The 21,477-nt window shown below is 39.1% G+C and overlaps 1 protein-coding gene across 1 annotated transcript in view; it reads left to right on the forward strand.

The window, feature by feature from the left end:
* Positions 1 to 368: 368 nt before the first annotated feature.
* LOC147215133 (uncharacterized) overlaps positions 369 to 21,477 on the forward strand; it is a 27,389-nt gene continuing 6,280 nt past the window's right edge. The window contains exons 1-18 of the mRNA XM_086139707.1: positions 369 to 448; positions 1,371 to 1,457; positions 1,543 to 1,596; positions 1,696 to 1,776; positions 1,883 to 1,971; positions 2,052 to 2,085; positions 2,179 to 2,288; positions 2,941 to 5,505; positions 5,682 to 5,755; positions 6,501 to 6,636; positions 6,898 to 6,952; positions 10,350 to 10,453; positions 11,150 to 11,352; positions 11,438 to 11,525; positions 12,786 to 12,863; positions 13,161 to 13,201; positions 14,173 to 14,256; positions 18,734 to 18,791. Of these exons, the coding sequence (XP_085995833.1) occupies positions 1,384 to 1,457; positions 1,543 to 1,596; positions 1,696 to 1,776; positions 1,883 to 1,971; positions 2,052 to 2,085; positions 2,179 to 2,288; positions 2,941 to 5,505; positions 5,682 to 5,755; positions 6,501 to 6,636; positions 6,898 to 6,952; positions 10,350 to 10,453; positions 11,150 to 11,352; positions 11,438 to 11,525; positions 12,786 to 12,863; positions 13,161 to 13,201; positions 14,173 to 14,256; positions 18,734 to 18,791 (3,928 nt within the window). The 5' untranslated portion in view covers positions 369 to 448; positions 1,371 to 1,383. The remainder of the gene's footprint in view (positions 449 to 1,370; positions 1,458 to 1,542; positions 1,597 to 1,695; positions 1,777 to 1,882; positions 1,972 to 2,051; positions 2,086 to 2,178; positions 2,289 to 2,940; positions 5,506 to 5,681; positions 5,756 to 6,500; positions 6,637 to 6,897; positions 6,953 to 10,349; positions 10,454 to 11,149; positions 11,353 to 11,437; positions 11,526 to 12,785; positions 12,864 to 13,160; positions 13,202 to 14,172; positions 14,257 to 18,733; positions 18,792 to 21,477) is intronic.

Below are 21,477 nucleotides of genomic sequence, written 5' to 3' on the forward strand. Positions count from 1 at the left end.
ATTATAATTTCTTGATAGTAATTGGGTATATCCAAGCACAGTCCTATGTATGATATCTGTGTCTACAACTACAATTACCCCAATATAAAAACACTGATTGTGATGTGTGCATAACCTCTTACTGTTAATGTCTTTTCCTACCTTTCCCACAAGTCTTAGAAATAAATGTATGGTCATTTAAAAAAAGATGACCAAAAGAAAAGGTTAATGAAAATGAGTTTGGAGGATCCGCTTGCCGCTGCAGACCAGGGGGTGGCGCTGTTCCGTTAGCTTCAGTCTGATGCTACATTTAAACAACAAATAGAAGAAGAGACCGGTCGCGGGAAAACTGAAGGGACTTCCCACCTCTGTTTTGTTACTTAACCTGAGGCAGGTAGAAAATAAAGTTAATCTGCAAACGCGTGTTCAGCAGTGTCAGCCACGGATTTTTCAACAACTGGATATACAGGTGTGGTTTAAGTATTGGTCTGTCAACATGTTGGTGTCTTATTGTTTCAATTGTGAAAAGTAAGTTGTGTAACGTCAAGCTCTGATAACAGCAGTCGGGGTTAGCTGAGCCAAGCTACAATCCAGCTTTTGTGTTTACTCCATTAAAATGAATGCATCTTCACTTGACTTCTTCATCGACTTTTCTGTCAAGCACGATGTTACATGACGCTGTTATCTATTAACCATTGCATTTTCACTAGTGTGCAGGTAGTAATCACATTGTGGTGTTCCCCTACGAGTTTCTATATCAGACCACGTTGAATGTAACAACATTGACATCTTGTAATTTGTTATTTTTGTATTTTCATGAAAGAGCTTGCTACTTAGATGGTACATGTCATATACTATTAAGTAGGATGTGACCAATGCAGACATAGTTCCACTACTGTATCTGTTTGGGTTGGTCTGTTTAGATTTCTAATTCTCATCAGAGATCCAATTTTCCATGTTGTAACACGTATAAAATAATCTTTTAATTTTTAAAGTGTTTTTGAAGGCATGTGCACCCATATTTGACAAGAACGCACTTTAAGATATTTACCACACTTGCCTTCTTTCATAAAAACTATGGTTAAAATCCGATTTATAGTGAGCGTGGAGTAAATTTTGACTTGAAACAGGTTGTCTGGAGTGAACACTTGTTTGGAGTCTTTGTACAAATAGACTATCAAGCATCTAAAACAATTAAAACTTAATTTTGACAAGTGGGCTCCTGTTCACTCTGAATGAATATCACGTTGCTGACAATGATAAACATGTGCAAACCAATTAACTGCTTAGTCAACTTATTGTAATAATTGTAAAAATATTTGTCAGAAGTTTTATGTAGAAAATCTTTATCATATTTTCAAACATCTGTATGTATATGTTTTCATCTGTAGTTAAAAATAAAACATGTCAGCGCCAAATGTCACAGAAGTCAAGAGAGGGATTTCAGTTCTTTGGGAGACACTGCAGTGTCCCATATGGTGAGTTTTATTCAAAATTCTTTGCATCTATAGGATTTTGCTGATGTCAAAAATTCTATTCATATTTTTTTTTCCCCTTCACTAGTCTGGAATTATTGACTACGCCTGTATCTACAAAATGTGACCATCAATTTTGCAAGTACGTGACATAGGTTGAGGTGATAATGCTAAGAGTCTTAAATTATGAATTTAGATTTCCACTAAACAACAATATATATGGTTTTGATATTCTCCTCAGATTTTGCATGTTGAAGCTGTTGAACAGCACCAAGAAAAATATGGCCAACTGCCCTGTGTGTAAAGCGAATGTAACCAAAAGGTAATCCATCGTGATTATAATGGCACTATTATGAATACTATATGATATTAGCAATAATATTAAATCTACTATTTTACAACACATGCTTGTCTTTTTATTCCTGCAGGAGCTTACAGGAGAGCCCAGGGTTTCAGAGACTGGTTGCAGGTTTGCAAGACATGATACAGGCTTATGAACACGATACTGGCACAAACTGTAAGGCTAATTCTTAATTACTTTCTGCAGCTACTTTTGAAAAAGGCCTATGTTGATGAAAATTCATTTTCCATTCTCAGACTTTACAGGCATGGCCCAGCAAAGACAGTCAGGGTAGGAAACAGTGTGTTTAATAATCATACTTTTGTTTTTTTATTCACTTTCTAATAGACCATGCTTGTGTTTTATGTATGTTGTTCTGACCAGTGTCACAGATGCTGAGGTGAATAAAAAAACTCATGATGGATCATCAGCTGACACTGACAACTTGGAAAATGGAGATGATGATCCAAGGTCTCCGTCATCTACCATAGCAGGTAAATCATTGAGTGATCACAGGGAACACGGGGTCTTGGCTGCTGGGGTAATATTTTGAGTAGGTATGGACATGGACACGCGGATGAACTGATTGGAAGTTGTTGCTTTGTATCACTGTCTTCAGAAAGTACAGTTTTAGGCATAATGAGGATATCTCCGAAAATGATGAAGATTCTAGTTAAGTGATGTAATAAAACAATCATACCTTTTAATCTCTTTTTATTCAGTTAGTTAGGGAAACACATTTTATAAAGTGAATTGTCTGTGGAAAAAAAAACTATTAATCATAGATTTCCACCTCCAGTAGTTGATAAATGGTTAACAGCTTATATACCACTTTCATCACCTTGCGGTTTCAAAGCGCTTTAGTCTTGATTTCACAAGACTGCAATACCCAGACCATTGAGGCCAACCGGGGAGTCAGCGTCTTGCCCAAGGACACTTTGCCATACATACAGGAGGAGTTAGGAATTGAACCACCAACCTTCCCAAATAATCATTAGATTACATCCAGTTTTACTCTTTCTTGGGTTTCTGAGAAAAGAAGTCATCTAGTGGGAGATGGTTACACGTGACGAACCCGTGACTTCAAATTGGAATATTGTGCTACATAGTGATGTTTCTAAGAAGAATTTGTTCTTCCCTTTTTAGCCCAGAATGGATTTGCAAGAGTCATGGGATTTGAAAACACGAGTACATTAACAGAAAATGATGGCTTGGACAGTGGCATTGGAGGTGCTCAAGAAACTTCAGAAAAGAGAGTACAAAAAGCGAATGACGATCCTGCAGAAACAGAAATGTCACAAGATGCCGAGAAGACAATATCAAGAGTAGTGAGGAATACTAATTTGGAGACAGCCCCGGTTCCTTCATTAAGCGTAGATGACCGAGAGAGCCCACCTCAAAGGAAGTCTTCTCGGAAGAAGAAGAAAAGGGATTTGGACCCTGAAAAGATTTTAGGGGAAAGGCAAAAGAAAAGCGTAGAGAAGGTTGCTGAGTGGCTCATGAACGTTCCAATGGAGGAAGATCTTGAGTCTGTGAAGCTCACCAAAAACACCCATGACTCCGACAACTCAGATTGTGCTTCTTCCACGTCGACACTTGATGTCAAGCTCTTCAAAAGTGATGTGAATCGTAATAGGGAGGATCAAGCCAAAGCCCTTGAGGAGCAGGTGTTTGGTGCTGTCTACAAACGAGACCGAAGATCCAGCAGAACCACTTCACTTGCACCAAATGTTCTTCTTAGTCCACCAGCGCACTCTCTAACCACAGAAATAAAAAGGTCTGAGAGGAACTCCAAACAAAAGAAGAATGGCATAATTTCTGCTAATTTGATGAATAAATTCAACTCAACCGAGAAAGAATTAGCTGACAAGAAGAAAGACCGACCAGTGAGAGTACATGACACCTGCTTGGATGCTTTAACATCTGCAAAAAAGACAGATGTTTGTGAAAAGGGAAACATCATTCCAGAAAGTGAAATTCTTATCAAAAAAGGTCAGGATCCCTGTCTTGTGTCTGAGACAGCAGCACAACAGCATGAAGAGAAGACAAAAAAACAAATGTGCAACACTGGGCTGCAATTTGACACTGATTTACAAGAGCAAGACAATTCTGCGTCAAAGAAAACCAAAAATGGTAGAGGAAGGCCAGAGAAAGGCAAGTGTGGTAGAATGTCAAAACCTCTTGTTTTAGTTGGTGTTCAAAATGAAGAAACTGTTCTGAAAGGTAGACCCCCATCAGAAGAGGTCCAAATTCACATTGAGAATTACCCGAGCAGCGAGGACAGAGAGACTCCCATCATGACGGGCACCAGGAGGAGCAGGAGGCTTCAGGTCTCTGCTGACAAAGTCAGTAAAGACCGCAGCAAACCCCCAGCAAACCTGAAGAAGACATCTGAGGAAAGTTCGAAGCAGCCTGAGGAAACTCACTGTGAAGAACTGGCTGATGTGACATCATCTAGTACTGAACTAACTACCAAAGTAGCCAAAAGAAATGGATGTGTATGTGATACAGACTTGGAAAAAATTGAACACATTGATCCCATTGAAAGACTAGAAGAGACTGTCGAGGGCATTGCTAATGCTCCACAAGCTGAACCGCCATCTGAAGCTGCTTGTTTAGCTTCTCCAAGTAAAGGACATGCAACTGAAACAGTTGGGGCAGAACCAGATGTTGATGATCATAATAATCCATTGACAGATGATATTCAGTTGGAGGCAGGAGGTTGTGACAGTAAAAATTATAGAAGCAGAAAGGAAGAGGAAAATAATGATAGTGAGATGGACACTGAGCAACTGCTCAGGAGCTTCAAGGCCGCAAAAAGGAAATCTTTTCATTTCGGCTTTCCAGGGCAGAAAGGGAGCTGTGGTTTAGATGAACGGAGTGAGCAAAGTGCTGACATCGAGGAGCTCAGTTGTGAAGATCCTGGAGCACAATGTGCCAAACGGCAGATGGCAAACACACCTGACATCACTATTGAAGGTTCAGTAAAAGACAGTGATATCTCATCTTGTAACAATTTGATACCTCCGTCCAACTCACCTATGCTGCTGAAAGAAACCGATGACAAACCAAATCAAGTTGCAGTTGACGGTTCAACCCCTGATAGTTACAGCAATGCTCTCTCCCCTTGTCTTTCCCTTGTACCTCAAGCAGCAGATCCTGTTCTCTGCTGCCAAAATGTTGTTTTGCCTGAAGGAGGAGAAAGTATGGATCTTAATGAGAGTCAGCTGTATTGCACCAGGAAGGATTCTAGTGGAGCGAGAGCGCTAAGATTCAGGATTTCACCAGAACACTTAGCTGCCTCTGGAAAACAGTATTCAGCCGACACATCTGACTGTTTTGTAAATGAAGATGCCTCTTTAACTCCCGATGGGCTTGGACTACCTGTAAGCATCTTGGATTCTCAAACAAAGGCTAACAGCCTAGTTGGGAAAGAGCCTAGCATTCACTCCATCGAGAGCAACCCAAGGAAGAGGAGAAGGATTCAGAGGCTTCAGTCTACATCTGAATCTGATTGTAGTGAATCCACTGAGAACTTACCAACTTTAACCCAAATTTTCCAAACATCAGCACCTCCCATTGTTGATGCTGGTGTTGAGGGTCAGGATATAGCTACTAGATGTGAAGATGAATGTCCCGCTGACTGTTCTAGCCCAGATTTCATTGAATCCAGCCAAGCATCCATGGATCTGTTCGGAACAGCTGATGAATGTAAGTTGATATTAAGACAGTTTCAAGGTTTCACTATAAGATACACACTCACCTTGTGTAACATTGTGTTAAACAAGTTGCAATAGCAAAAATTCCACCTGTCAAAAGTTTGGTAGATTTTCTTCTTGTACTTATGTAATCATAGATTGGTTTCTGGCATTCTTACCTCTTTCCAGATGATGTTGCAGTTAATGATGTAAGTGTTTCTATCGAATCATCACAACTTCCAGCTGATACTCTGAATACACAGGTAAAAGGAATTTTGCAGTCTACTATTTTCCTTCTCTTTTGTTTTTTAAACCACTGCAAATACAATAAAATGTAATTTAGTAGCAGGACATGGTTTCATTTGCGACTTGAGCATTTCCATTAAATCCAACATGAACTCTCACTTGTTCAGCACTTCTGTGCCGTTTGGTAGATTTAACAGGTGCAGCATCACATTATATCCTCTAGAGGGCATTTGCCACATTTTTCCAAAACCCAAGTGTCAGCTCCGGGATGACAGACTACCATACTCAGTAAAAAATGTCCCCCTCAGCAGCTTTCTAAATTGCGTTTCATTCATGTTAGAGGAATTGCTGCCTAGGAGATGACTCTTGTTCTCTCCCTCATCCATCTTCTGGCTCTCACTTTTATCTGCCGACTGTATTTGAATGGGAGTTAGAAGTTTCACGCTGCTGAAACATCGCTCAGGATTATACACATCTGTGCAAACAGTCTGGGGGTTATTGTGCTCTGTGTTGTTGTTTGGTGTCTGATCGTGGAACTTTCATTGTAAACCGTTTTCATTGTAAAGTTCTGTGCCAGTCCAGTGGAGCAGGGTAGACCTGCTTCTTTGGTGGCTGCATAAGAGGTTTATTGCAAGCTTGATGACCTCTTGGTCTTTTGGAATGATGACATTTTCTGCTGTCTGTCATTAAAAAAAAACACACTGATGACAGTTTAACTTACTTGACTTTATTTTTATTTTCTGATTTGCTTACTTGTTTTAGCAAAAGATAGAAATGCAGAAGGAGTTGGTGAGACTGGAGAAGTTGATGGCGCTGGTGTCTGAGGTGCTTGAGGAGAAAGAGCGTGACCCTTCTAACACTGTCCCTTCAGAACCACATCAGAACAACAAATCATCAGGTTGCCAGAATGCATCTGTGTTTCTCAAGCAGAAACTGAGTTGTGACTTTGCTGTTTTTCAGTTGACATTCTATCTATACATAGAAGTTTTGATGTTGTTGGGATACAACAAATCAATTCATTTATTATTTGATAGAGTTCTAGCTTTTTTAATGTTTTAATTTTAATGGTAGTATTGTTTACTTTGTAAATTTTATTTATTTATTTTAAATGTTGTTTCAGTTTTTCACTGATATTGGGATGTTTGTTTTTCTCCCCCAGTTAAAGAGTTGCACAGTCCCCTACACCGATCGGATGCAGGCAAGAATCCCAAAAGGTAAGCTGTGGAGTGTACCTTTGCTCTAGTTTTGTTGGTGTTACAGGGTCGACAGAAATACAGCAAAGAAATATCTTGAGTATCTTCCAGGAGACAATGTGCAAATTTGACTATGGTAGTACAGGGCAACACCACCTTAAAACTTTATCACATGATTAATTGAAGTATATCTCAAACATGTAACATCACAATGATACTGTAGTTATCAAGGTTTATTTCAACATTGTTTGGGCCTCCAGAGATTCTTTCCACAACAATAAACAAGAGCAGTATGAACATGCTGTCTGGTATTCAGTAAGATGCAGTCAATATTAGTAGGGAAAACCAAGGATAAACCAATAATTCAGAGGAAATGTGGTTAAAATGTAGATAACATGCTAAGTCTGTGTAATGAATTGCTATAACAGTTGTGACCAAGATTTAAACCTTCTGTCTGGAATCCAAAACACTTTCAAATCTGTCTATTGCTTGACAATTGCATTGCCTCCTAAGCGTATTGATTAATATTAGCAATGCCAGTCTCTGCTTTTATGGCACAGCTGACCTTGCGTCTACTGTTACAACCAGAAACAAGGAGTTGTGATGTAGAGAGTGAGATGTTCATTTCATAAAGACCTTATACAAATGCTACTTTTATTGATACCACCAGCAATGCTCTGAAACCTCTTTCCACACAACATGACATTAAATCCCAGAAGTGCTGCGACCTCCCTGCTATGCACCACATCTGTTATTATTAGTAAATATAAACACAAGCATGTTAAGCAGGTCATGGCTTGAAAGAAAACAAACACTTTGCAAATATCAAAATATCCTGGCACTGAAGTGTCTTTTTACATAATATCAAATTGATCAGTAATCAGTGGGGGAATAACAGAAAGGTCTGACCAAAACACAGAATTCAGAAATCAAATTAAACCCATGAATTCACAAATACTTAAATCAAATTTAAACATTCAGTGATTTACATATATAGCTAATGTAATTAATGTAGAGTTTCTAAAACAGCTAAAACGGCACAGTCACAAAATGCATGAAACATCTAATTGGAAACAGATTTTAAATGCTAATATAAAAAATAATCCTGATTTTAAAGTACTGATTGAGTTCAAGAAGTCAATCATTTCTCCTCCATCTGCTGTTGGTTGAAAGACAAGTAGCTGCTGTCTCAGCCTGCAGCTACGTGCACAAGTTGGCCTCGGTTCGTGTAAAATCAAAATCAACCACTGGGCAGCATGCAGATAGCTCTCCCAGTGGCAGGTTCAGAATTTCCCGGGTTCTTAAAAAAGTTGTTGAAAATACAAATTTTTAAGGAAATATTTTTGCTTGTATTTAAACAATTGGTTGAAAAACAGGCTTAAAAACTAACATACCTGAAGATGTTCCTTTATTTCTTGTCATTGTGAACACAACTTAATAGATTTACTGATGAAACAAGTGATAAGCATATTGAAGGGAACTAATGACAAATCAATGTTAAAAGAAGATGGTCACATTATGTTTTATAGTTTTGATATATAAATAGATAATGCTATGTCATTACTACGTGATATTTGATATGTATTGCTCAGACCCAGGAAATCTAGCGGCTGGCTCTGGCTGAATTGGCAGAGTGTGTGTCCCTCCAATTGGAAGGTTGCATGCCAAAGTGTTGAGCAACACACGGAGCCCCTCCACTTGCTCCTGACGACCTTGTTAGTGCCATGCATGACAGCTTTGCCGCCGCTGGTGTGTGTGTACGTGTGTGAATGGGTGAATGCAACAAGCATAAAGTGCTATGATATCGCAATGTGTGATAACACTAAAAAAGTGGAGACCATTTGACATTTACTGTTTCTTGTTCGCAGAGATCTAGAAAACACTTCTTGCTCATCAGCTGGACAATTGTTGTTTGCTTCAAGACATCAGACTGATGTTTGTCAATAACCTATGTAATTTGATAATGTCTGGCTGTTTGTCTTTTCCCCCTTTCAAAGTTGTGTATATTGTTAGTACGCTCTAAATCTTAGCAATATTTCAGTGGCAATAGCTGGATCATATGGCATGTAATTGGCCTCCTTTCAGATCCAGCAGAAAGGAAAGTTAGCGAGTGCCTGTGTGTTGTTCATTTCTTCTTCTCTGAGGGTGATGCATCTCAAGAAGACAGGCAGATAATCTCACTAATGAACCCAGAATCTGCTCATGCTCTGGAGAATAAAAAAGTCATTACCGGCTGCATCTTATATGTCATTTAGAGCACTTAGAGGAAAACTTGTGTTGCCACAGTAATTTATCTCTCCTGCTTGACTGCAAACCCCAAGCCGCTCGCCTTGTATGGTTCTTAGTGCTCCTCCAGGCAAGAGATGCAGGAAGATGAAACATGACGGCAGATGAAAATGCAGAGGGGTTTAACTACACAATGCAGGAAACCGTGCTCTAAATGGAAAAAGTACAAATTCCATGGGCACACTGGAGAGATGGGAAAGGTTGTTTGGCACTAGAGTGTATAACACTTTTCAAATGAGCTGTTATTACTTTGACACTGTTCATTTTAAGGTAACTGCCAGTGATAACAGAGTCTTTGAGGAAACAAACTAAACCAAGACAAAACAAAGAAGCAAACGATTAGATATAAATGAACCTGGAAACTCATCCAGGTTTTTTTATTTATTTATTTTTATTTAGTTATGCACAGTTACACTGTAGCAGTCAATCAAATCTGGATTTTTTTTTTTTCTTTTTTAATGGAGCAACATAATTTACCATCTTCCCAAAGTTATGCAGGATACTGACCTTAACAATGTTGACAAGGACAAATCATAGTGCATTTCAGTTGAAAGCTGCAAATGCCTTCCAAGTAGGTATAAAGATGGCTGCATAAGATACCAAGTGCCTGTTTATATCTACCAAACTCAAGTTGGCAGCCAATGCAATTGGTTATCGACCATACATTAAATCCTGGTTAAAGTTAACCATGCCGAATTGCTTTGTACCATTGTCAGGACTGTGAGAAAAGTATTATTCCTAAACCTAACACATGATTTAACACATTACATGGGAATTTGATATACATAGTTAGTCACCTTTAAAATTACGGTAAGCAAATGTTAGCAAGAAATTACCTGAAAGTAAGCATAATTTTGGCATACTCAGTATCAATACCTCCGGTATCAATAAAGAATTTCTTATTCTGATAATATTAGCATAAAAAGATAACTGAAAATCAGGAAGAAATTTGCTAAAACCCTAACAAGAAGTTTCTGGTATATCGGTAGGAAATTATTCAGATGAAAGAATCAAACAGCGAACAATCTCAAGAATTAAGACTGAAGTCTCATAAAACTAGGAACAAATTTGGCTTGTTTCTTTCAGCTTTCAACAGAAGTCAGAATACATTAATGCTTTTTTTTTCTTTTAGCACCGCAAATGTTTCAGATGGAGGACAAGAACTGGCCATGCAACTGTATGATGATGAAGCTCTCACCCAGGCTATATCAAAGCAGAGCAGATCTGCAGAGATGAGTAAGGCTACATTTCCATTAATTTCCTCCAGGAGATCAGTAGATGAAGTGAATGAAATTCAATTTTGAGCGGCAGAAAATATCCAAAAATAAAATTATAATCCATTTTCAAGAAACGTAGTCTGATTTAGAGCTGTAGCCCAAGCCATGTCACACAAGATAACAGAGTTTGAAGTTCTAACCAAAGGAAATTTTTAAAGGTATGACTTTTAATGCAATGTGCATTAGTGCTTGTATTTCTTATTGACTAAATTGATGTATTTGTTCATGGTTAATGTTACCTATTGTGGATTGAGATTTTAAGGGGATGTTTCTCAAGACGGTCATAATGATGGGTCTATGGCTAGATAGACCAATCATGGGTTCAGGAAACTAGTGACATGGCTCTTAGACATACTAAACAATTGAAGCAATATTAGTTAGGGATGTTCATGCAAAATATTTTGATATTTGTAGTTCACTTATTTGAAAATTTGCCTACTCTTGCCATGCATTTCGCAAAAGTTTAGAGTGAAAATGTACTAAAATGAAATATCTCAGCTAAAAAGATTTAGATGAACGTCTTTGTTTTTCAGCATGCTTCTTCGAACAGTTGTGGTCACAGATGCATAGAACCTTTATAATTTGATTCACGACCTTAAACCATTGTAAAGTTGAAGTCACTACGTTTCTTTCTTTCTTACTTTCTCTACATCAGTGCAGCCTCCAACACTTCCAGAGACGAGTGGAAAAGGCGCAGGCACCTTCAAGAACTCAAATTCAAGTTCACCAGCCAAAAGACTCAGGAGCTGCAGTTCACCAAGAGATGGGCAGGCTGACAAAGAAAACGATATTCCCAAGAGAGACGGGAGTAAAGCTAGAATAGTTCTTGTGTCATCTGGATTAGAGCCCGCTGAGCAGGTGCTGCTTTACTCCCACACTGGATGTACCTGTTTACCCATCACATCGATGAATAAAAACAGCTAACTTAAATTTCTGTCGACAGATAATGGTGAAAAAGTTTGCCAAGAGAGTTGGTGCCCACGTAATTTCCAAGGTGACTGCGGACGTGACTCATGTCATAATGTCCACAGGTACAGTATGCTGCTAATGCCAATAAAATGAATGAATTGGATGCAGACTTGGTAAAAATGACAAAAAAAAGATAAGTTTGTACATTTTAAAGAATGAAACCATATAACTAAGGATGTACTCCATACAAATTCTTTTTTTCTGAAATGTTCCATTCGATGAGTGATTTCATTGTTTTATTGAATGAACCTTGCTTATGTCTCATTGTGACTGAATTGATTAATTGAACTTAGGGAGGAATTATTTTGGTTCACATTCTAGCTTCTCCAGCTCTTACTGGTTCCAATTTTTGAAATTGTTTAAGCAAATACATTTTTACCTCCAGTAAAAGGATTTCTATTTTTCTTAATATATATTTGCAAGTTGTTATGTGTGTACATTTGAAAGCAGTCCCCGGCAATAAGCTCCAGTTCTCTCCCTCAACAGCCCTCCTGTCCTCTGTTCAGCTTTTGCTAATTACTCTACCCGATACATTATTTTTAATTCCAGTTCTGTCTCGCAAGCTCAATATAAACCGTAAATGTTGAAAAAGGTTTTTCAATGGTAGTAGTTTCCCAGGCAACTGAAAATAGAAACATTAGACCCTTGTGATCTTGGTGGTTGAAAGTCAAAATAAAGCAGCCCTTTTTTTAAAATGAGCAAAAATTGTAAATGGTTTTATACATGTATATATACATATTTTATATATTATAATATATATGTACATACACACACACTTTTGTTTAGTTGATAAAGCGTTTCCCCGATCAACTGTTGCTTTGTCAGGCTATTTTCTACTCCAGTCTCTGTTCATACCTGACCTATTTGCTGCAGTGAATGAATGCAAAAAGACTAACATTCAACTTCCTGTGTAGACAGTCCTTTTTAAATGTCCTTTCTTAACAAAGCCATCTTTATGTTGTGAGGTCTGTAAGTGGTGAGCTATTCAAAATTATAATCTCCTATAAATATATTTTGGTTTTAAAGTTAAATGTGTTTTAAGCACTTCATTTTTGACCGTGATTTAAATATGCTTGTGAATATTTCATAATACTACCAAAGAGGACATTTTTTTGTTTCACCCTGTATCTTCATATAAAGTTCTCATTTTATAAATTAATTCATGAACAAAAAAAACAAGTGTCAATGATCCCCCTTTTTAACTAAGACGGGTGAACAAAAGGAACCATATTATTTTGTTATTTTCAAGTCATTCTGCTCATTTGTGATGGCTTTTGTTTTAAGTAATTTGGCCAATCTTTTTTACCCTTTTTCTCTGCCAGATGATCAACTGGTGTGCGAACGCACCCTTAAGTATTTCCTTGGCATCGCAGGGCGAAAGTGGGTGGTGAGCTTCCAGTGTGAGTATTTGTGTTTACTAGGTTCCCCTTACTAATACCAATTCTGTTTTTTCCCCCTTAAATTAATTAAAATTTTACCTGAACTTGTGTCTTGAATTGAAAATTGCTATGCCAAAGATGATTATGCTGTAACTTGGCCTAACTTTCAGGCACTTTCAGTAATGACTTGACCAATTAAAAACAGCTTAAAGAAAGAAGAAATTGGGAAAGTACATAACACTGTAGTCACCAAAATTCTGCTTGCGCTCCACAATAACCTCAAAAGTTTTTCTCTTTTTTTTTTTTTCTTCCCCTCAGGGATTTCTGAGTGCTTCAAGCAAAAGAAACTCTTAGATGAGGTAATTTTGCCTGTGCGCTCGTTGAATCTGCATGCCGGCGGTTCCGTGTTGCATCTTTGTACGTCTCCATGTTGAATTTATGCCGCATGATAGATCTCTCCATTTGGTTTCCTGCTATACCATAAATTATTAGTCATCCAGTTGCTTTTGCAGACCATGCACTGGTTCGTTGCAATGCAAGTGTAATCCTTCGCCAAGCTTTGTTTTTATAGCCATCCCTTTTAAACAGTTGGCCTTTGCCTCCAGTCTATATGGATTTTCATCTGTCAGGCCCCTCTTCACCAGGCCCATGGACAATTGAGGCCATAGTCTTTATGATGTGCCCCATATGTTTCCAGTTGACCCGAATTGGCCACTTTACAGAAAGACTGAGCATGTTTAATCCCGAAAATCACTGATTGGCCGCTGAGATTAAGTGAATCGGAGATGAGAAGTGTAGGTGAGCAAAGAAGCAAAGAAATTCCATCAAGGGGGTGTGCACAAAATTCATTCTTCAACGTCACCTCATCTGAGCATTCCTGACAACACCAGCGCAGTTTTCAATTACTTATCAGATCTGATTAGAAGCTGCATTTTTACAAAATAGAGTGAAAGTGATGTCTGAAATGTTAGGCAAATGCTGTTTTGTTTATATCCTCAGCTCTGGATCTTCCCCTCTTGACACACTTCCACCACCACCTACTGGTGTGAAGAGGTAGTTCCTATGAAACAGCTATAGAAACAGTCCTATTGTCCCACTCCTAGTTATTAGCTAAAGGACCTTGTCGTGCTAAAAAAAATCTTTTGCATGACCGTTTTCCGTCAAGTCAGGCAAGTGTAGTCCTGTCACAATTCTCATATTTGAGCCTTGGAGTATTACAAAGTGAATCAGCATTATCATCTCTCTAAGAAGTAGGTTGCTCCAACGGTGTTCTCACCTGGTGACTTAAGATTTTTGTTCTGACATAGGATTGCTTTGTTTTCACTGACAGAGTGCGTTTGAAGTGAGAGGTGATGTAGTGAATGGGCCCAATCATTTCGGCCCCATGAGAGCTCGAACTGCTGGCGACAACAATGTAAGTCCCACCCACTCTGCCCACTGACTGTTAGACGTTGATGGGATACAAACAGCATTCAAAACTGAAAGCAGGCAGGGAGCTGCTTCTACAAAGACAACAGTGGGGGTACATCTAACTTTGCTTTCAATTGCAGCGGTAATATTCACGCTCACCTTGTTTCTGGCACCCTGCTTTATTCAAATTTCTCCTTTGGAAAGCGCTAAAGTCAATAAATGAGTGGGGAAAAAAAAAACTTTTTTATAAATAAAGAATATCACTGTAAATTTGGAAATCAAAAAATGTTAACCGTTATTTACTTTTCATAAATCTCCAACATGATGCAAAGCTAAATATTCTCCAGTTGACTCTTGCTCACTATCACCCACTGTGAAGCTCTTGTCCTCTTAAGAATTCAACTCAGGAGAAGCTTTGGAGACATGATTCTTCTTGAAATCTATGAAAAATACCCTTTCCCCATCGCCATTTTTCACTTGTTGTTCATACACTTTCTTCTACAAAATCTGACTGATTCTGATGGACCTGCTGTTGTGGAATGCAGGGACTAGGGTAAAAAAAAACTGGCCAGTGACTTTGACCAGGTTTAGGGCATTTTGGGGGGAGTTTTTGGGGCAGCCTGCCTCTGCAGTGACCTTTATTTTTTGCATTCTTTTGAGTTTTGTGGACGTCAAGTCCATCTAAACCTTTGAAATGCATTTTCAGAAGTAGGGCCACCTGTCAGATCCATTCTTTCATCCATCTATTGTCTACCGCTTCGGGGTCCGGGATTTGGTGGCGGGGGGGTCAACCGAAGCAGAGTTCCAGTCCTCCCTCTCCCTGGCCACTTGGTCCAGCTTTTCTGGGAGTATCCCGAGGTGTTCCCTGGGTGCCTGGAGGTGCCTTCCAGCATGTCCTGGGTCTTCTGAGGTCTTCTCCCGATTTGACATGTCCAGAACACCTCACCAGGGAGGCATCCTAACCAGAGCCACCACATTGGCTCAGCTCCTTCATCAGGACAGACTGGTGGAGAGTCTGCATCGCTGTTGATGCCGCACCGATCCACCTGTCAATCTCCTGTTTCATCCTTCCATCACTCGTGAACAAGACCCGGAGATATCTGAAGTTTTCCACTTAGAGCAGGACCTCCCTCCTGACGCGGAGGGGGAACTCAGCCCATTTTCAGCTTAGAACCCTGGTCTTGGATTTGGAGGTTCTAATTCTCATCCTGACCATTTCACATTCGGGTGTAGAGTTGGTCCACTTTTCCACAGCTAGGAGGAAAAACACATTGCTCTGGATCTGAGGTTCAACAACCCATTTGATCCTCCTCTCCAGCAACCCCGAGTAGACTTTTCCAGGGAGGCTGAGGAGTGTGATCGCCCTATGGTTGGAGCACACTCTGATCCTCCTCTCTAAAGAGTGGGATCACCACCCCAGTTTACCAATTAGGCTGCGCTGCCATGGCCTTCCATGGGATACTGCAGAGATGTGTCAGCCAGGACAGCCCCACAACATCCAGAACCATAAGGAACCCAGGGCAGATCTCATCCACGCCCAGGGCCCTCCACCGAGGACCTTTCCTATTACTTCAGCAACTTCAGCACGAATATAGGAGAGTCCACCTTGGAGTTTCCCGACTTTGCTTCCTCATTGGATGTCATCTGGATTGAGAACACTTGGAAGTATTCATTCCACCGATCCACAATGTCCCGGGTCAAGATCAGTCGCCCCCCATCTCCACTATACACAGTGTTGACGGTGTGCTGCTTTCCCCTCCCGAGCAGCCAGATGGTGGACCAGAATCTCCTTGGTGCCTTACGAAAGTCGTTCTCCATGGTCTCACCAAACTCCTCCCACACCCAAGTTTTGGGTTTCTGCCACCACACCTGTTAGATTATTGCTGTAATTACATTTCGGACCCTTGAATGTTCTGGAACCAGGGGAGACTCTTGGAATAAATTAAACTTCCTATACTCTGTATCAACCACAAGAGGGCAACAAAATCCCTGCAGGGCATATGAACAGAAATTGTATCATCATTAACCCATGAACCAATCACCTGCTCGTAATAAGTTCAGATTCATTAATTTAGATACGAGAGGCAAGATTGCAGGTGAGCCTGATCATCAGGTTGTCCAGCCATGTGACAGCCTCAAACCGTGCGTTACCTTGGTGTTGTTTTATCTGTCATACTTCCTGTGTGAAGTACATAACTGTCAACAGTGATGGGAAAGGGGTTGGGACTGACTCATGTAAACTAAAGCTACCTAATTCCATGAAAGCATTATGTCACACATTGTCATTCAAATCACAATAGCCACTCCACAACGTTTTTCTCTGCCAGTGATCACACCCATGTTGTGTGACTGGCCAATCCAGAATAAAAAGCTGTTTGTTTTCAACTGCAGGTTTTTGATTACAATTTAAGAGGTTTTTGGGCCTAGTTGCCCTCAGGTACCCCAGGAAAAATCACTGTATTCCTAATGGGGAGCCCACCTTCTTGGAATCTCTGTAAATATATTTTTGAATGCTTTGTCCAGTCTTATTGTGGATTAACAGTTGTTACCGCAGTAAAATATCTTGATGCAGTAACTACTAAATTCTCAATAATTAAATGGGTTCCAGTGATGTCTTAAATACCAGTAATTTGAATCCTAGTCCTCTAGGAAAATGAGGCCCAGCTGTATTTATCTTTTAATGAGTGGTTAAAGCAGCATAACTGCCTTGGTAATCCAATTGCTTTATTTAAAAAAAAACAGCAACTATACATTGTTCATTGATTTAGTAAAGCATTGGCATCCTTCCATTCTGTCAGCCCTTTAAAAAATGAATGGTATCACTTTTCACTCACTCATCAAAACTACATAAGATGGTATATAGGAAAAGGAAAAACTATATTACTATGTATTCATTGTCTATCAAAAATCTCTTAATTTCTCTGATTTAGTTCAAATAGCAAATGCTATTGCTAACTTTGAAATTCATCATAAGGTGTTGTGAGTCTTGTGTACATTCACCTGTAATATTACCCAAAAAAAGGATGCAACAGTTGTGCTTACGAAAATTCTCTGTTATTTTTGTAAGCACAACTGCCTCGAATTACACTTAGGAAACCGTTCTTGTATTTGTATTTTGTGGGTGACCAATAATTTTTATACCTAAAAGATAGCATTATAGTACAGGATGATATCTGAAAGAGCTCTTCTGAATATTATTATATTCTTTAACCAAGTCACCCAGTCCAAAAAAAATTAAAATTGGTCCAGCCACATTGTCAGTACCAGTGATGTTGAACACAATCCTTGCATAAAAGAAGAGAATGTGTAATGCCTACTTACGAAGAAAAAAATAATTTCAATGAAGAAAATTAAATAAAGTGGTCAAATTCCAAATACTTGCTCTTTGTGTCTCAACTCAGGACCTGTTGTAAAGAAGCTAATTGTAATTTTCCTCCTCCTATAAGGCCACTGGTAACGGCACTGCTGCCACTGAGGGAGAAAATTAGAAATGGCTACATGTCTTGTTGGCCGTATCACTGCCTTTGAAGAGTCTCCACTAATTGAATTAGATAGTAATTTCAGGCTTATTTCAGTGACTTCAGCACAGCCCAGGCATTTTGATGGAGGCAGACAGAAAGTCCTGTTCGTATTCACCCTCTGCCACCTGCCCTGCTGTGACAAACAGCCGAACAGACTAAACGGAGCACTGTAAGGTCTGTCACCAGAATGTTGATGCCAACAAAATCAGCCAAGGCAAGTGCATTTGCAAGTTGCAAAAAAAGCTTGCAGTTATATACGTAGCTAGCGTGCACGTTATCACATCACACACCCTTTAATACGTCCTGAAGGACATTAGTGTTGTCTAAATTAAAAATCTGCTACTGAAACACTTTTTCATCTCACCAAGCACCTCTGGCTAATGATCATTATGGACGAAAGGGGAGTTGTGAGAAATTACTATTTCTTTCTGCAGTAGCTCAGACACTTCCCCCTCCCAACAGATGCACCCAACATTACACTGTATATGAGGCTAAGATGTGAGTTGCATATTTTCCCTGTGTAGTTACCATAGTTCAAGGAAACAATTTTACATTCCCATTTTCAAAGCAGCTTATTGACCCTGAATGCTACAAAACACTGTCCCTGGTTTGTTGGATGGGCCATTTTTCTTTACGTGCTGAAAGCGTGATATTACCAGGGTGAAGGTGGTGATATTTGCTCTGTTTGACTCATCCCTGCAATATTTTACTGTGAGGGGGGAAAAAATCTTTGAGCTATGCCTTTGATGAATTGTTGAATCTTCAAGGTGGCAAAGTGGGCAGCCCTCCTTGTGTCGCTCCTCACTCTAGTGAGCTGTTAAGGAACCAAAGCAGACATTACAGAGACGCTGCTCACACGGCGCCATTGAAAATACTCCCAATGTTAAACATACTAAAAAGTAATTCTTCAAGATGCAGCTAATGATCTAATCATTTGAACTATTTCCATTTTCTTCACAGCTGCTCATGAGGGACCTCAAGGTTTGCTTCCAGGGGACTTTTGCAGACATGACAACTGGTAAACTGACATGTCCAATTAATATTTATTTTTTTTATTTCTTCCTCCAGCTCTTAAAGAATCAAAAACTCCTATTACCTGTCCAGTTACCTGTCTTTTTTTTCTAGTTTTCAAAAAACTCAAATCCCTGACAGTGTTCTTGTCACCAGTTTGGCTTGATACTTCATATTAATAAAAGTATAATAATTGTTAACATTAAATTGGGCACTTTGTCCATGTAGAGAGGTCAGGGTTCTGGCTCACTGGTTGGCTTGGAAACCGCATACGACAATATCATAAAAACATAATTAGTTGCACCTCTGTTGAAACATGTTTGTTATCTTCTGCTAAAACGATTGGTTGTCATTTTTTATTAAATTTTAAGAACAACTAATCAGGTCATGGTGGTGCTGAGTGGTGTTGTCATCAGTCTGAGGTTGCCATGGAACCAAGAAACATTTCATGAAGTCATTTTGCCCATGGGTGGATTTAGGAAGATAGCCAGACATATGAACTGCTTTTAGCATTCATGGTATAAACATGTGGGTAGTTTATTGTTAATTTAATGATATTTTAGACCAATTAGCAGAGGCATCTATAATGTATTTTATTTTTTTATTTCACTTACCTTTTTAATGCAAGGGCACAATGCATTTTTTTACTATCCAACCATAGAGTAGTTTGTTCCTTCAATAAATACATTGTGTTATCAATGTTGCATAATCAAGCCTTAATAATGTTTAGGCCGTAAAACTATCCATCAGCCAAAGTTTTGGTGCAAATGCCTCACCACCTCAACCCCCCGGGTTTTGAGGAGTTTTTTTAAGCCTTTCTGAAAACTACGGCCACAGGTAACATTTACAACACGGAACTAAAGTCTCTCATGCACCTCCTCCCACTCCCTCAGCTGAGCAGTATGGAAGACCAAACCTGAATGTGATTTTTTTTTTTTTTTTCTTTCTTGTGACACTGGAAACCTTTCAAAGAGCTCATAACTCCCTGTAAAACCCCATTTTTTATTACCTTTGCCAAGGCATTCACAACTGTCAGTTTGGTTGTCTTAAAGAATGGTAGGCTAGAGTTCTAGGAGTGAATATGAGCTGAAGAAAAAGCCATTCATTTCGGGGCAGACTCATTTAACTTAGTAGTGCCTTTTTATTTTTAAATGAGTATTGGTGCAGTTCTTTGAGCAGGATAATGAAGAAACTACATGGCCAATCTGAAAGACTCATGGGGGAGGTTTGGCATGGAGGAACCCCTCCAATTTTGGTGCAGATCTGTTACTGTTGTAAAAAACAGTGGTAGTGAAACAAGGCATTCAGCATATTCTGTGACAGGAGAGTCAAAATATTCGAAAGCAAAATTTCATAGAATTATTGCCCATTACAACCACTGCCTTGTGGTTTGCACTATGTTGTTGTCAAAATCATAGCTTTCTCTACACATTTATGCATTTCTATTGATGTCAGCATTCTGTCGGATACAGATTGACACCAGATTGACAAGAGAAGTGGGGAAAAACCTGCAATAAAAAGAATTGTGAAAAACAGCTCTCACAGATTTTGACTGACAGAAAAAACAGCTCCTTTTTTTTTCTTTCTTTAATTACTCTCATTCTGTGACAAGAGGACAATGACAAGTGACTCCAGAGTGGGTAAACCGGACTAAGACTTGGGCCCAATGTGAGGTGGTTTAGGTGTTGTTCTGATGACGCAATGGTTTCTCTGGAGTTAGTTTGCAGAGAGGAAATTGTTTCTCAAAGAAAAGTTGGGGCTCTCATATGTTCCCAATAAGCTTGTGTGATTGTTTGTTTTAAAGACTTAGGGCTTTTTTTAGTACTCATGCGCCATGTATAAGTATAAATATAATTTAGATTAAATAACCAAACAACCAAATTTCAGAGCCAAGATATTCAAACGCCCAATTATGGTAATGTAATGTAAATGTTAACATGTTTGGGAAAAAAAAATCAATACCATCAGTTATGTTCAGTATTTTAAATTAAATGAATGTCATTTAATAGCCAGACATTGACAACACATTTTCAGCTTAATATCAACATCTGCACAATGTTTCTGTCACATTGGGTGCCTATATAAATAATAGTAAATACAACAACACACTGATAAGCTGTTTTAAATGAATCAGTATCAGTCAGGCTCCACTTTCCAACTTTGAGGAGCAGACAAATAGATACTACCTTGGGATACTGCAAGGTGACGTTCAGCCTCCTTCCTTTGAGCCTCGTGTTCTACAGCTTCCTCCCACTGCCTACTGGATGGAAGAAGCTTTGTTAATGAGTGCACATTTGCTACTTCAAGTGTGTCATTAAATGGCAGAAACATAAGGTCGCAGTCCATTTACTTCTGCCTAAAAGAATTCTATCCATTATTTAATGCTCATGTTTTCCTTACACATTATTGCGGTTACAGCACACGCTGATAAACGGTCCTTGTTAAAAATGGGTGAGGTTAAGGATGTCTTTTTAATGTGTATTTAGCCTTTTTTTCTTGAAATTTAAAAAGGAAAAAAATCTTCTAAACCAGGTTAAGGGGAGGTTGACCTGCTGACTAAGACTGATTTGAATAGAGACTAATGCGTAACCTGTAAACCAATTTTCTTTATGCCGATCCAAGACTATTGCAAATCAAAATTGTATTTATTTGCCAAGGTATGATTTCGGTTCAATAATTTCCTCTAACGTTGT

Source organism: Fistularia commersonii, chromosome 32, assembly GCF_037954325.1.
Source record: "Fistularia commersonii isolate RoL2024-O1a breed Wild chromosome 32, RoL_Fcom_v1.0, whole genome shotgun sequence".
In the NCBI taxonomy this organism is placed as follows: domain Eukaryota; kingdom Metazoa; phylum Chordata; class Actinopteri; order Syngnathiformes; family Fistulariidae; genus Fistularia; species Fistularia commersonii.